We start from the raw sequence: 13,309 nt of genomic DNA on the forward strand, positions 1-13,309 counted from the left end.
TTTGGGTTTTTCGGTAAGATATTATTTGGCAAAATAATTTTCAGGAAATAATATAAATGTTAGGCTTTGGGAGCTTGGGAAATTAGAGATTATAAGGTCTCATTCAGCTGATATCTAGGATATTGCCAAAATTGTGTGGCCATAGAACAGAACCAATTTTCACAGGGAATAAACATGCCTATGTGGTGGCATACAAAAGAACCCTAATTATCTCCGTATCTATGTATTAGATTCTGCTGTTGGACACACCTGACAAACACATCTTAATTGTCTAATAAATATCTGTGGTTTCAGTCCCTCTATGCTTACCCTTAATTGTTCCTTTCCAGATATTCCTGACTCCAGAGTTCCAATCCCAACCATGCCTATCAGAGCAGTACCTCCAGAAGGTAAGACCCAGCACAGCACCTGTGCTTGCAGCAACAATATTCTATATATACCTCTAGGAAATTAGCGATGCCAAACCACAGTAGAGAGCCAGAGCACAGCCTTGCATGTCATATTCTTCACTGTGTAATTAAAAATCAAAGCAAGAGAGTGGTAACAATTATATGTGCTATTTATTTGCTCTGATTGATGAATTGGTACTATAACACCTTTGATTCCTGAAAGGAATGTGTAAGACTTTTCATTATACTTCACACAAAAAAACCAAACCATGATGATGGCATTTCTTTTCTCCAGAAATCCCTCCTATGGTTGTTCCTCCTATTCCTCTGTTGCTACCATCACCTGAAGAAAAGAAACCACCAGCAAAACGCATTGAAGGTATTTATTTTATGTTATCTACCTAAATGTCAAAATATACAATCAACTATCGCAGACCTGGAAAATGTTGTCTAATGCCACATGTTGGCCCTCTAGTTGCCAATAGGTTGAATTGCCTTTCAAAATGTAAATTACTTGCTCTAAATGTGCAAGACATGTGATTAAACTCTGAAAATCAGACAAACCAAATGCAATGCTTAATGTTAAAATATTTTATCTTAATGTAACCACTGAAACATTAATGGCAAATCTATTTCACATTTCATATTTTATATATTTTAACTATATGTAACTATATAACAATAAAATAATTAACTTCTAGTGAAGCTTCTGGAAATAAACCATACTGGTTTATAGTCATGTTGCAAGTTACAGTGTTTTCTTCTCAATTACAATGTTAACACCTTTTTTTAAAATTGCTATTTTGTTACAAAAATGTGATTTAGAATATCTTTGATACATTTGATTTTTTTTTCTTATCTAAGGAAGGAGTTCACCAATAAGGAGCTCTTGAGTGTGTCAAGGAATTTCCCTTTTCAAATATTTCAATAGATGAATTATACTATTTGTCCCCAAGCTGCTCGACTAAATCAGTCAACAGACAACCTGGGACTTTCTAGAGTTCTGGGTAGTTGAGAATTGCTGTCAGAATTCTCCTTGCTTCGGGAAAAAATTCTGCATGTCAACGTCAGATTTTTCCATTGCAGTTTCCAGGGTTTGGTATGCTAGTATCCCAGTATCTGCTGGCATTGGTGTCAAGAGCTTGAGCTACTTTTCAGCCAGACTCAGGGAAAATTCAGTGAAAAAACAAAAAACAAAACAAAAAGCCTTCCAGTTTTGTGACTAATACATCTCAATAATAAAAGCATTTTTATAATTCATATGAATAGTTAAATATATTTCATCCACTTTTGATAGCAGAGAAGAACGAGAATCAAAAATCATATTTGTTGTCATAATAATTACCTTAATGAATGATTTAGTCTTTGAGCACTACTGTCAATATGGCTAAGCTTAACTACCCACTGGGAAACTTGGGAAATTAAATCTTATTTAAAAAAATTAAATTTAAAAAATTAAATTATTCATGGATATTTGGAACCATAATTCAAGGTGTAAGTAGGGGCCATGATCAAGGTATAACATCAGCAGCAACAAAGAAAATTTCCACAATATCATAGATAGGACTTTTAATTTTACTAATTCACTTGTTATTCTTCATCCTGACAAATTTAAAGTGTTCTTATCTAAGTGAAACTAAGTGAAAATGTGTACCTTTTCTATTTGTGGTATCACTTAGGTTCATGTTCTGCATGTTTTGAAAACTGTAGGCAGGCATAAAATCAGTGAAGATGTAGAATCACCCTATCACCCTACATACTCTATCTCCATCCAAAAAACATGTTCCACATGCTAGCACAAGACCTTTCTCAAACCCGTATCTTGCAATAATGTTGCAAGAGTCTCATTACCATCAAAACATATGAAAAAATAAAGTATTTCAAGAAACCTCATCGTTTCCTGAAAACATTTTACTTGTTTACTTCTGACATCTTGTTTTTTAGTGACCAAAAAAGCTGTGAAGAAAGATACCAAAAAAGTTGTTGCAAAGCCCAAAGAAGAACCTAAAGGTATTATCATTAATTAATGAAAAATTGAGTCTTACTGTTTTTCTCCTGGTTAACAATTTTAAACCCCAAATAGTGGAAGGAGGAGGAAGGTAAGAGTTTGAATGCCCAAAGTGGAGCCTCTCCCTTCACCCTCTCACCCTCTTCTAGAACTCAGCCCGCACTTTCTCTTTGTCAACCTTCCACGCTTTCCTTTTTTTTCTCCCCGTCCTCCTGTGCCTGTGTCTGCCCATGGCACACAGTGGTAACACCAGAGAGTTCTTGTTATTTCTGGAGGGCGCTGCCTACCCACCCCACAGCTGCTCTTGATCCAGTCCTACCGATTGATGGCCAGGGACTGATGCTAACATCCAGTGGCTGCTCCAGCCCAACTCAGAAGACTTCCTGGCTCACCTGAGCTGTCAGTCCCTGCAGAAAAACAAAACACTTTTTGAAGGAGGATCAGTTCAATTACTTCCTTTTTTTTTTTTTCTTTACTATATCCTGGAAGAGTTTTAAGAGGAAGACTAGATCACTAAATTTAAGCAAATTGTTTTACCTGTTTAACTAAGATCAGAGTAAGGAAGCCCTCCTGCAAGGAGGAGGATCCGGGAGCACCAAGCACCACCCCAAGATGTTTTTCTGAGTCCAAACATTATGGCAGAAGAGGGCGCTCATAAAGCATGGGTATTTCCTCCACTTTACAGTTAACCATTGAAAAAATTAAACATGCATTATTTTGTTAGCATTAGGCTTACTGAATAGTCTCTTCATGTCTCATGTTAATTGAAATTGTTTTAAATCAACCTAAACTAGAATCAAGTTCAGCCTTTCCCTATTTTTGTTAATACGGCATTGCATAGCAATGCTGGTGAGCTAAATATGGAAATTATAAAGGGGTTTGGTATACTAGCAGTAGTCACAGACGGTACAAATAACTGACAAAGATGCACAAGATTAGTAAACATTAAATAACGCATACTCTAAAAATAAACATGTTTTCTATTTTTTAAAATCCCAGAGGTTGACAAGAAGCCCCAGCCTCCTACTGTCTTGATTCCAGCAAAAGGTAAGTGAAAGATATTGTTAAATATTTTTTGTATCTCTGAGATTTGCATCTCTGCTTTGTCTTCTTATTTTTTACATAGAAGCCTTCTAGCTGATTGTAAAGTTATGGCATCTCCTCTGCCATGTTACAATTAGCACTAGAAAGGACTACGTCCTATTGCTCCTGGCCCCGGAAGGGAAGCAGACAGGTGTTTATGCAGCCTCAGGGCTGTAGACACAGAGAAAGTAGTGGAAAGGGAGGCACCCTCCTTACCATTTCAGCTGTAGCTAACACAGGTGCTAAGGATCACGTAAACGATGTTAGCCTTATTTTTTTTATTTTATTATGAAAGCAACTAATTGATTTGGTGACATAATTTTAAGTATTATCTTTATTAAACTGATTATAGAGTCACATTCAACTATCAAAAGTGTCGCTTTAAAATTAGAAATGTTTCTGAAAGAATAAATTGGAAACTTAAATAGAGGTTAACATTAGATGTAAATTCCATTAAATGATCAAATGGTAAAATATCCCGTGGGAGTTCTCATAGAACAGTGGAAGATGTGTCCATTGGGTGTTTACTGAACTCCATTCTGTTCACACTGGAAAAATCCTCAGATGAAGAGCAAGTGCGTCTCCATACTCTTTACTGTGTTCCATAGCCAACAAAAATGTAAACAGAACCAATACCCAGAAAATGAAATTAATGACATCATACTGAGATCTGAGATACTGATATTGTGTGACAACATAGACTTTTGGTTTATGAAGTAACGGTGCGAATATAATTAATATGCTAATATTGTTTGTTGGTTGGTTGGTTTGTTTCAGCTCCTGAAATTATTGATGTATCCTCCAAGGCTGAAGAAGTAAAAATAACAACCATAACCAGAAAGAAAGAGGTTCACAAAGAACAAGAAGCTGTGTATGAGAAGAAGCGCACTGTTTCTGAGGAGAAGAAACTTTTCATCGAATCTCTGGAGGAACCTTACGATGAACTAGAAGTAGAACCCTACACGGAGCCATTTGAAGAACCTTACTATGAAGAACCAGATGAAGACTATGAGGAGACCAAGGTAGAAGCGAAGAGGGAAGTTCACGAGGAATGGGAAGAAGACTTCGAGGAAGGCCAGGAATACTATGAAAGGGAAGAAGGTTATGACGAAGGGGAGGACGACTGGGAGGAAACTTACCAAGAAAGAGAAGTGATCCAAGTGCAGAAGGAGGTTTACAAAGGTGTGTATTGACCGGGTAACTTCTTTTCTCTTTTCCTCAGTGCATGATGTTTTCGGGGCTATTAACCTGAGCTGCAATAGATAGGAAAGGAGTGAAATGACCATTTCAATCTTTTAAGGTTAGACCTTTATAGAAACTTACTCTTGACGTTTCTTCAGTCACTTTCAGGTTCGACATTGTTAAGTTGAATCATGTAGTCCCATCACGAGATTCCAAATGCTGTCTTCTAATGCAGAAATCCAGGGTTTACTTCCATTGCCTTCTGCACCTCTGCTGGATCCTGCTTCAAAATCCAGCGCCAGGGATCATGTTAGCCATAAAGACCCCAAACACAATACTTTCCACAAATATATATTCTTACTTCCTTTGTAGTTAAATATAATCTACTAGGACTTACTTATTTAAGCATCCCTTCTTATTCCTCTGTTTTTGTTAAAGAATCGCACGAGAGAAAAATTCCAGCAAAAGTGCCCGAAAAGAAAGCACCACCTCCAAAAGGTATGAATTTGGAATTATTGAACTAGATCAGAACATCCATATCATTATCATGGCTTGTTTGGCAAAGATGTATAAGTCACCAGTCCAATCCAATAGGCACAACTTCTTCTCTAAGCTTTATTGTATCAGTGAATTTTTTTTCCTAAGAATATCTGATTTACTTAATGCAAAAATTAAAAAGATGATAAAAAGATGGTTGTGATAAATATTTTTTAAAACAACCAAAATATTTGAAGTACAGAAATTTGTACTTAAAGTTCAGAGTACCAAACTTGCTTCTTTCTTAAAAATTATATATATGTATATATGCATGTATACATATATATTTATATATAAACATACGTAGATACATAGTAGAAACAGAATTTGAATAGAAATTCTAAAAGTACTGCAATTTCTTTAAAATGCTTGCAGTTATAAAGAAGCCAGTAGTTGAAAAAATTGAAAAGACTTCTCGAAGAATGGAGGAACAGAAAGTTCAAGTCACCAAAGGTATTATGATTTAAAACATTTCTAATACCATGTACACACGTCACCTGTTTACTGATGTATATTTCCATGTTAGTTATTTATATAATTATCTAAACTAAGGTATTTTTAAATTTTGTGCAAAGTAATATTCTTCACAATAGAAATATATTTGTACATATTTTTTAAGTACCTGAAGTCTCAAAGAAGATTGTTCCACAAAAACCTTCTCGGACTCCAGTGCAGGAAGAAGTTATTGAAGTGAAAGGTATACATCTTTGTCTTTCCAGTTACAAGTTTTAAACATTTTTATTTATGTCTATGTATATGTGTACATATATTACTAAACAATTCACAAATCTGAAACTACCAAAATACATTCTTCTACAGTATATATCTTATGTTGAGTTGCACATGTGTATAATTTAAGGAAATAATAACATTCCCTTTGTTTCTAGTTCTGCTTTAAAATTACATATTTTTTTAATTTAAGGAAGGTTTTGTTTAATAGTCTTCTAACTTTACTATGCAAGGCATTCCATTGCATATGATATTCCCTATCCTCTCATTTATATGCATAAACCCTAATGGATTTGGAAAAGCACCACATTACGTGTGAAGAAGTTGTGTCTATTTGATTCCCATTTAACAATGTTTGATAAAGGCTGCATGGGTCATTTGTCCCTATATATCAGAACATGGTTTGTATTCTTGTCAATACTGAATTTATCTCAAGCTACTCATACTAACTCACTCATTCTGTGTCTAAAGACTTACATGTAGTGTGCAATCTATGTATTTGATCGGGTATCTTGTCCTAGAAAAAGAAATACTAAATGTGAAATATTCTCTTTAAAGTACCAGCTGTGCATACAAAGAAGATGGTTATTTCAGAAGAAAAGATGTTCTTTGCTTCTCACACAGAGGAGGAGGTGTCAGTCACAGGTATAAGGCACATTTGAATTTGGGGGCTCAGATGGAAGGGCTTTAGGTGAATTTTTATCTCTCTTCTTCATACCTAATTTGTGATTATGAAGGCATCTCTGTCTCCTTGTAGCTCTCTGTCGCCTTTTCCTTGCACACTTGTCTCTGTTTTAATTTGTATTTCAATATTCTTTGTGAATTATAATTACCACCCATAATATGGCATACCAGTAATTAAAATGTACATTTTTTAAAGTCCCCGAGGTACAGCAGAAAACTGTTACTGAAGAGAAAATTCATGTTGCTGTTTCCAAAAAGATTGAGCCTCCACCTAAAGGTATTAGTCATTCCTTCTAAGTTTAAAATCTTTTTAAGATTAACATAACAATAAAAATATTAAAAAAAAATTTCCATCATAAGCCTCTGGATATGTTAATATTGAAGAATGGATTTGGTCACACAGTCAGCAGGCCTACAGCCACTAGGTACAATGGACCTTCCAGGGTGGGGGGTGGAAAGACCATGAGGAGCCCACAGGAGAGGGGAATGAAAATGGATGGAGGCTCTGGCCCCAGCTTCAGGGACCTTATAATCTGGTGACCAGCTACTTGGAAATAGAAATTTGATGTCCTGGAGCCAGCTTGTGCCCACTTACCAGAGCTGATGGTTAAGTTTGCAGGAATTTTGCTACCCAGTGTTCAACACCTCCGTGATTAAAAGTTGAACTACATAAACTCACAATTACACAAATTATATTAAAATCTATGATAATAGTCAAAACTCCTAACTTCCACTTTCACTGCATGTTGTTGTTCTCTGTTTCTGAGGTTGTTTACATCGATTGTGCCTAAGCGGTGGAAGTCCTAGATTGTGGTGGGCTACTGCGCATCATTCCCCACTCCACGACCATGATGTCTCGCTTGTTAGCCAGGGTGGGAGTATTTACACCACCACAGAAATTGGAAGTCGGCAGCTGCTACAAATTAGGGCTCCCCCTCCCCCACACACCCAGCCCAAATTGTTAAACTTTTAGGATACAAAAAATATTTAAGATAATCTAATGCAATTGCTATAATGCAGTTGCCTTGTAAATGTAGAGTTTCTAAAACTGGTGTCTGAGGCACTGGCACCTCTAAGGAAGGGCGGTTCCTGCCTGTTCCTAATTAAGTGCAGGCTCCAGCTGTTGAAGGTCAATTAACAACCACAACTTTTTCTAATTTGCCTTTCCTCCGGTTCCCTCGCCTCTTGCTTCTAACATGGAGTTTTCTTGCATTCATTTGACATAAAAGAGACATGTCTACTCTTTATTTTAATTCTGTCCTGCAACAGCATATGCCTTGTTGTAAAAACACATGATTTCTCAAAAATGGCACTTTTTTTTTTTTTTATAAAGTCCCTGAGCCACCTAAGAAACCAGTCGCGGAAGAAGTGGTTGCTGTTCCTGCTCCTAAAAAGGTGGAGCCCCCACCAGCCAAAGGTAGAATAACATTTTGAAAAAAATTTCTTAGTGTCTGTCTTTTTGTATCTTTTTCTATGGGATCTGTGCATTAATGGAGTAGCATCTGTAAAGGATTTGTAATGTTTCCTGTGTATGTGATCTCATTAGCTGTGGCAATGTGTTATACAAGTATCAGTAACTTTAGACCATACTAACTGGGTGTTTGTTTCATGGAATGTATGTAACGTCTCTATGGTATTGATGTATTTTGCATACATTTCTACCACAAGTAGAGCATGTTTAGTGACTTCCTAAATTCTTACACTTACTGAGGGTTTATGCTTTCGTGTCATCTTAAATGTCTCAGAAGGAAACTAGAATTCTCAACCTTGTTTCAACAATGTTATCTTTAAAGTTCCTGAAGTTCCCAAGAAACCTGTGCCAGAGGAGAAAAAGCCTGTTCCTGTACCCAAAAAGGAACCTGCCGCTCCCCCAAAAGGTACACCAGGACTGATCGGGGGCAACCCTTTGCCCCAAATGCCAGCCTTTTGCTTTATATGGTCTTCATACGTGTCCTATGCTGTCTTACAATTTTGCGTCTTTTAGGTGCCCCTCGTGGTTTTCATTTGTTGGTCACCTTCCAAGCCTGTACTCTTGACATACATTATTTACGACACTGAACAGTCCAAAGATGACACCAAAAGTGTTCTTAAAATAAGTAACTATGTCAAACTGCTATCTTAAACTTTTACTATCTATCCTGTGTTAGAGAAAGAAATCTTTGCGAAACTCATTTTCTACAGGCACGTTTCTAGGAAGACTCTTTTACCCCTCATTTATGCGATTTTTCTTAATAAAAAACACTTCCATGAGTTAGAAAGAGTCACAACTGGAAAGTGCAACTTAACGAGATAAAGATGTATACATTGCTTCTGGTAACTGCCATTCTTCCAAAAAGTCAATAGTGGCAAGTCTAGAATAGTTGGAAACATTGATTTTTGACATTTACTTTGACCATGTTTCCTGACATTAAACTGAATGTCAATATTTGCCATAAGTGTTGCAGTTATCTAATTAGCTAGTCAGGGGACCTTTCATATACATATGTTCGGATTCATCGTGCTAATCCTTTATTTTGGTTTTTGAATTTGGTTTGTTCCTTTTTGGGGGAGAGGGTTGGTGATGTAAAAGACACTAATTTTGGGGCGCCTGGGTGGCTCAGTCAGTTAAGTGGCTGCCTTCGACTCAGGTCATGATCCCTGGCTCCTGGGATCGAGCCCCACGTCTGGCTCCCTACTCAGTGGAGAGCCTGCTTCTCCCTCTCCCTCTGCCTGCCGCTCTGCCTACTTGTACTTTCTCTCTCTCTATCAAATAAATAAAATCTTAAAAAAAAAAAAAAAGACACTACTTTTGGATGCAATGAAGCTACAAACTGCATGCCTCTGGTCTATCACAGAGAGATTCAGTATGAATTCGGTATCATCCAATTTAGGAAAACCAGGCTTACTGAAATCATACATTTTAAATAGTGTTCCCATTTTGCCAGACTTCCCATTTTCCATTTTTTTCCTAAACCAAATCTGTTTCTCTCTTTCTCAAATTCTTGACTCTTTCAGAATTCTGAGTCTTATAAAAAAAATGATTCCTGACTAATCATTAAAATATGATTTCTGATTATCTAATCATTAAAATATGGTTATGTGAAAAAAAGATACATTAAAAAGTCATATTACTAAAACCAGTACTAATACCAAACCCACTTATGCTGAGGGAGACACAGAGGCATGTCTCACCTACCATTAAAAACAAATATACATAGTAACATATATATATGCATAAATAGCCATGTATAGATAATATATACAGACATAAGTGTATATATCTGTATAATTACATCAGGATATTACAAATGAAAGCATAGAGGTTCAAGAGTTCACAAAAGGTGCTGTCTTATTTAAAATGGAAACAAGTATTGCCAGCCATGCATGCTGTTAAAATACATCTGCCAGTTAAAAATTCCATATAATCAACATTAGAATAGATAAACCAAGCCATTGTAAACCTTTCTGGGTCAGAGATCCTGTTGAAAACTATGGAGCCTCTTAGAGAAAAGCATGTATGCGTATACTCACAAAATTTCATACACAGAGCTCCCCAAAGTCATTGACACATGGATATCAGATTGAGAAGCCTACTCTAGAATGAGTGTTTCCTGAGTTTTAAACACACTACAGTTAGACCAAAAACAAACAAAATCAGAAGAGAAATGGGAAAAATGGTATCATATAGATACAATTATTCTAAATATGTCTTAGTCTAAGATAGTCTTAAATTAAGTCCATTGTTATTATGGATTCCATTTCTTGACACAAAGCCTAACAAGACTTTGCTATATTCTATATCTACACTCTTTATTGTTTGTGTAGTCGCTAATTTTTTTTATCAAAAGCATACCAATATATAAAGAATGAATTTTGTACATATCTTTTTGTGTATATGACTCATTTTTAATTGCCTGAATGCCTCTATAACATTACTTGTGACATTTATTACCATTGTGACCTTTTTAACATTATAGTTTAATTTTCTGCGTTATTTTGTCAATGCATAGAAACTCTGACATTAATGAACTACTAAAGATTGGTTTATGTGCCTACGTCCATTCATAAAAGTGGCATAGGTTGAACTAATGTTCTGTTTTAAAAACTTTTTAAGTCCCAGAGGTGCCAAAGAAACCTGTTCCTGAAGAAAAGATACCGGTTCCTGTTGCAAAGAAAAAGGAAGCTCCACCACCTAAAGGTATAGTGCCTTGCTTGGTAAAGAAGCCCTATTTTTATATCTTGAGTACAAAACACTTTTGTGTTTAATTATCTGTTGAATTAGTTTAATTCAAAACGAGTGTTTTATGGTGTGAGTAATAATTCAACAGAAGTGTCTGTCCACCTGCCTACTTTCTTACAAAATAGATTAATTAAATTAGCTGCTTTGGAAAATACAAAGTCATTTCTAAAAATTAATGTCTTTTCAAGTTCCTGAAGTACAGAAGAGGGTTGTCACAGAAGAAAAAATCACCATTGTTACTCAAAGAGAGGAATCTCCACCACCAACAGGTACTTAATTCCATCTTCATAAATAATCTTGTCTTTCGTTCAAGCTTCTTTAATTGCATGCCTTCTTTAATGAGCATGCCAATTTTGTGTTGCTCTTTTATTTTGCCTTTCTGAGAATCTTAAAATCAAATGCTATCCTTTAAGTGCCAGAAATACCGAAGAAGAAAGTTCCTGAAGGAAAAAGACCTGTTCCTCAAAAAGAGGAAGAAGCTCTACCACCAAAAGGTATTGTCTCTCTGTCTTTCCAAGAACCATCTTTATATAACATCATGTAAGAAGGCAAATGGAGGTTCTGTTGGTTTTGTGATATGAATACATTGTGGGTGTATATCTGTGTTTGGGGTTGGGCTTCAGTGAGATAACTCTGAAGTTCTAAAAATGCGTGTTTCTAAATGCCAGTTCTACGTAAGAAACCAGTCCCTGAAGAGAAAGTTCCTGTACCAGTTCCTGTCGCTAAGAAAGCTCCTCCGCCCCGAGGTAGGATTTGTCTCAGACCTCTGACGAAAATGTTGTTGCCTGTGAATTCTTGCTTCGTTCTATCCGGTGTCTTCTTGTATGACCCTCCGTCTCTCTTCTGACAGAATGTGTGTATGTGTGTATCCTCATGATGTTTGTTGCATAACTTGTTTTCCCATTTTGTTAGAGTGGCATACTGTGCATTTCTTCCCCACTCTTAGGGAAAAAGGATTGTTAAGGTTCTTGATTTTTACACTTCAACTTAATGCTTTTTTAAAGCTGAAGTTTCTAAGAAAACTGTGGTAGAAGAAAAAAGATTCGCTGCCGAAGAAAGACTATCTGTTGCAGTTCCTCAAACAGTGGAAGTCATGCAACATGAAGGTATATAATCAGAAGTGAGGGGAGAAATGGGTGTGCGTGTTTCCTCAAAGTCTTTCCAGATGTGACTGTTTACCTTATAAGTTGTCCTTATCAGTGTCTACTTGCCGTAGCCTTCTGAGACTGAGTCTTTTGTGTCTGTACTGGTCTTAAATCATTTCAAGAGAGTGAATGAGGTGCTGAAAAGGTGATGATTGTTAATGTGGCCACACTTGGACATCATTTGAATATCCTTCTCAGTCTTGGTCTGTACTGTCCCCTTATCTTCAATCAGCTCTCTCTTCCATGTAATAGGGAGGCACTACTCAGCAGTTACAAGAACCATTATCCAGCTGTAGGGAACACATGGCTATTACCAGTATTTCAGGGGGCTGAGTTTAAATTAAATATAATCTTTTAAAATATTCACAGAGGAGGAGTGGAGTTATTCAGAAGAAGAGGAAAGAGTATCCGTTTCAGTTTATAGAGAAGAGGAAAGAGAGGAGGAGGAAGAGGAAGTGGAGGTTACAGAATATGAAGGTAAACAACAGCAATGAGCCGGAGATGATCTGGAGTCTTGATGAGCTGTTTCCTTTCACAGATTGTTTATCAGATTAATGAAAGTGGACACAAATTCGTGAATAGCCAAGGGCCTCATTAGATGCATCTTTTGATCAAAATACAAGATTCAGGAACATTACTTAGAGTAAAAATCCAATGTATTGTTTGTCTATCCTCTTACTTGGCTATAAGGGGGAAGTGGGGGGAGGCCTCATATTTACAGGTAATTAATGGTGACGGTATCTCCATCTACATTTATCTTTTCAGTAGACAGGACTTGGATTCAGCATGTTGGGCCGGCATAAACATCACCTGGTAGTCTAATGTCTAAAATATGGGTGACATAAAGCAGTGTTGACAGCACAACTCACTAATGTGTCCTGACTCAGTTTTTAAATGAATAAGAAATTGTATTACCTTATTACATTCCAGAAGTCAAGGCCATGTTTGAGAGTGAAGCACTGAACACAGAGGTCTTTCTTATATTTCATGTATGGAGAAAACAATTATGTAATATCTCTGATTGAATTAGCTTGTTGTTTAGACGCTCCTATATCTATAATGCTAGTTCTCTATGGTTTCTTAAGGATTGAACAATGAGCTTTATTTCAGTCCCTTGCAATGAATTAAGATACTCACTAGGTTTACTGCTGAAGTCCAGCACTCTGGCTAAAGCTACAAATCTGAAAGAACTTTCCTAAGAAAGTTCTAATGTAGCTCTGCTTCAAAGAAAAATCAGTAAGTTCTACAACAAATTAACTCTCTTCCTAAAAAACATGAATAGACTCCTATATGTAGATGCCCTTGAGTGCGTTTCTGACTAATAAAAGGTGCC

At 36.4% G+C, this 13,309-nt stretch overlaps 1 protein-coding gene across 1 annotated transcript in view; it reads left to right on the top strand.

Moving 5' to 3' along the window:
* Positions 1-13,309, top strand: part of TTN (titin) — a 267,591-nt gene that overhangs the window by 104,747 nt on the left and 149,535 nt on the right. Inside the window, exons 108-124 of the mRNA XM_073881860.1 lie at positions 330-389; positions 685-768; positions 2,334-2,399; positions 3,397-3,444; positions 4,258-4,662; positions 5,101-5,160; positions 5,575-5,652; positions 5,819-5,896; positions 6,487-6,573; positions 6,809-6,889; positions 7,946-8,029; positions 8,406-8,489; positions 10,706-10,789; positions 11,020-11,100; positions 11,245-11,325; positions 11,500-11,577; positions 12,346-12,453. Coding sequence (XP_073737961.1) covers positions 330-389; positions 685-768; positions 2,334-2,399; positions 3,397-3,444; positions 4,258-4,662; positions 5,101-5,160; positions 5,575-5,652; positions 5,819-5,896; positions 6,487-6,573; positions 6,809-6,889; positions 7,946-8,029; positions 8,406-8,489; positions 10,706-10,789; positions 11,020-11,100; positions 11,245-11,325; positions 11,500-11,577; positions 12,346-12,453 — 1,647 coding nt within the window. The remainder of the gene's footprint in view (positions 1-329; positions 390-684; positions 769-2,333; positions 2,400-3,396; positions 3,445-4,257; positions 4,663-5,100; positions 5,161-5,574; positions 5,653-5,818; positions 5,897-6,486; positions 6,574-6,808; positions 6,890-7,945; positions 8,030-8,405; positions 8,490-10,705; positions 10,790-11,019; positions 11,101-11,244; positions 11,326-11,499; positions 11,578-12,345; positions 12,454-13,309) is intronic.

Source organism: Callorhinus ursinus, unplaced genomic scaffold (assembly GCF_003265705.2).
Source record: "Callorhinus ursinus isolate GAN/ISIS: 27379988/994484 unplaced genomic scaffold, GSC_fseal_2.0 scaffold2, whole genome shotgun sequence".
NCBI classification, from domain to species: Eukaryota; Metazoa; Chordata; class Mammalia; order Carnivora; family Otariidae; genus Callorhinus; species Callorhinus ursinus.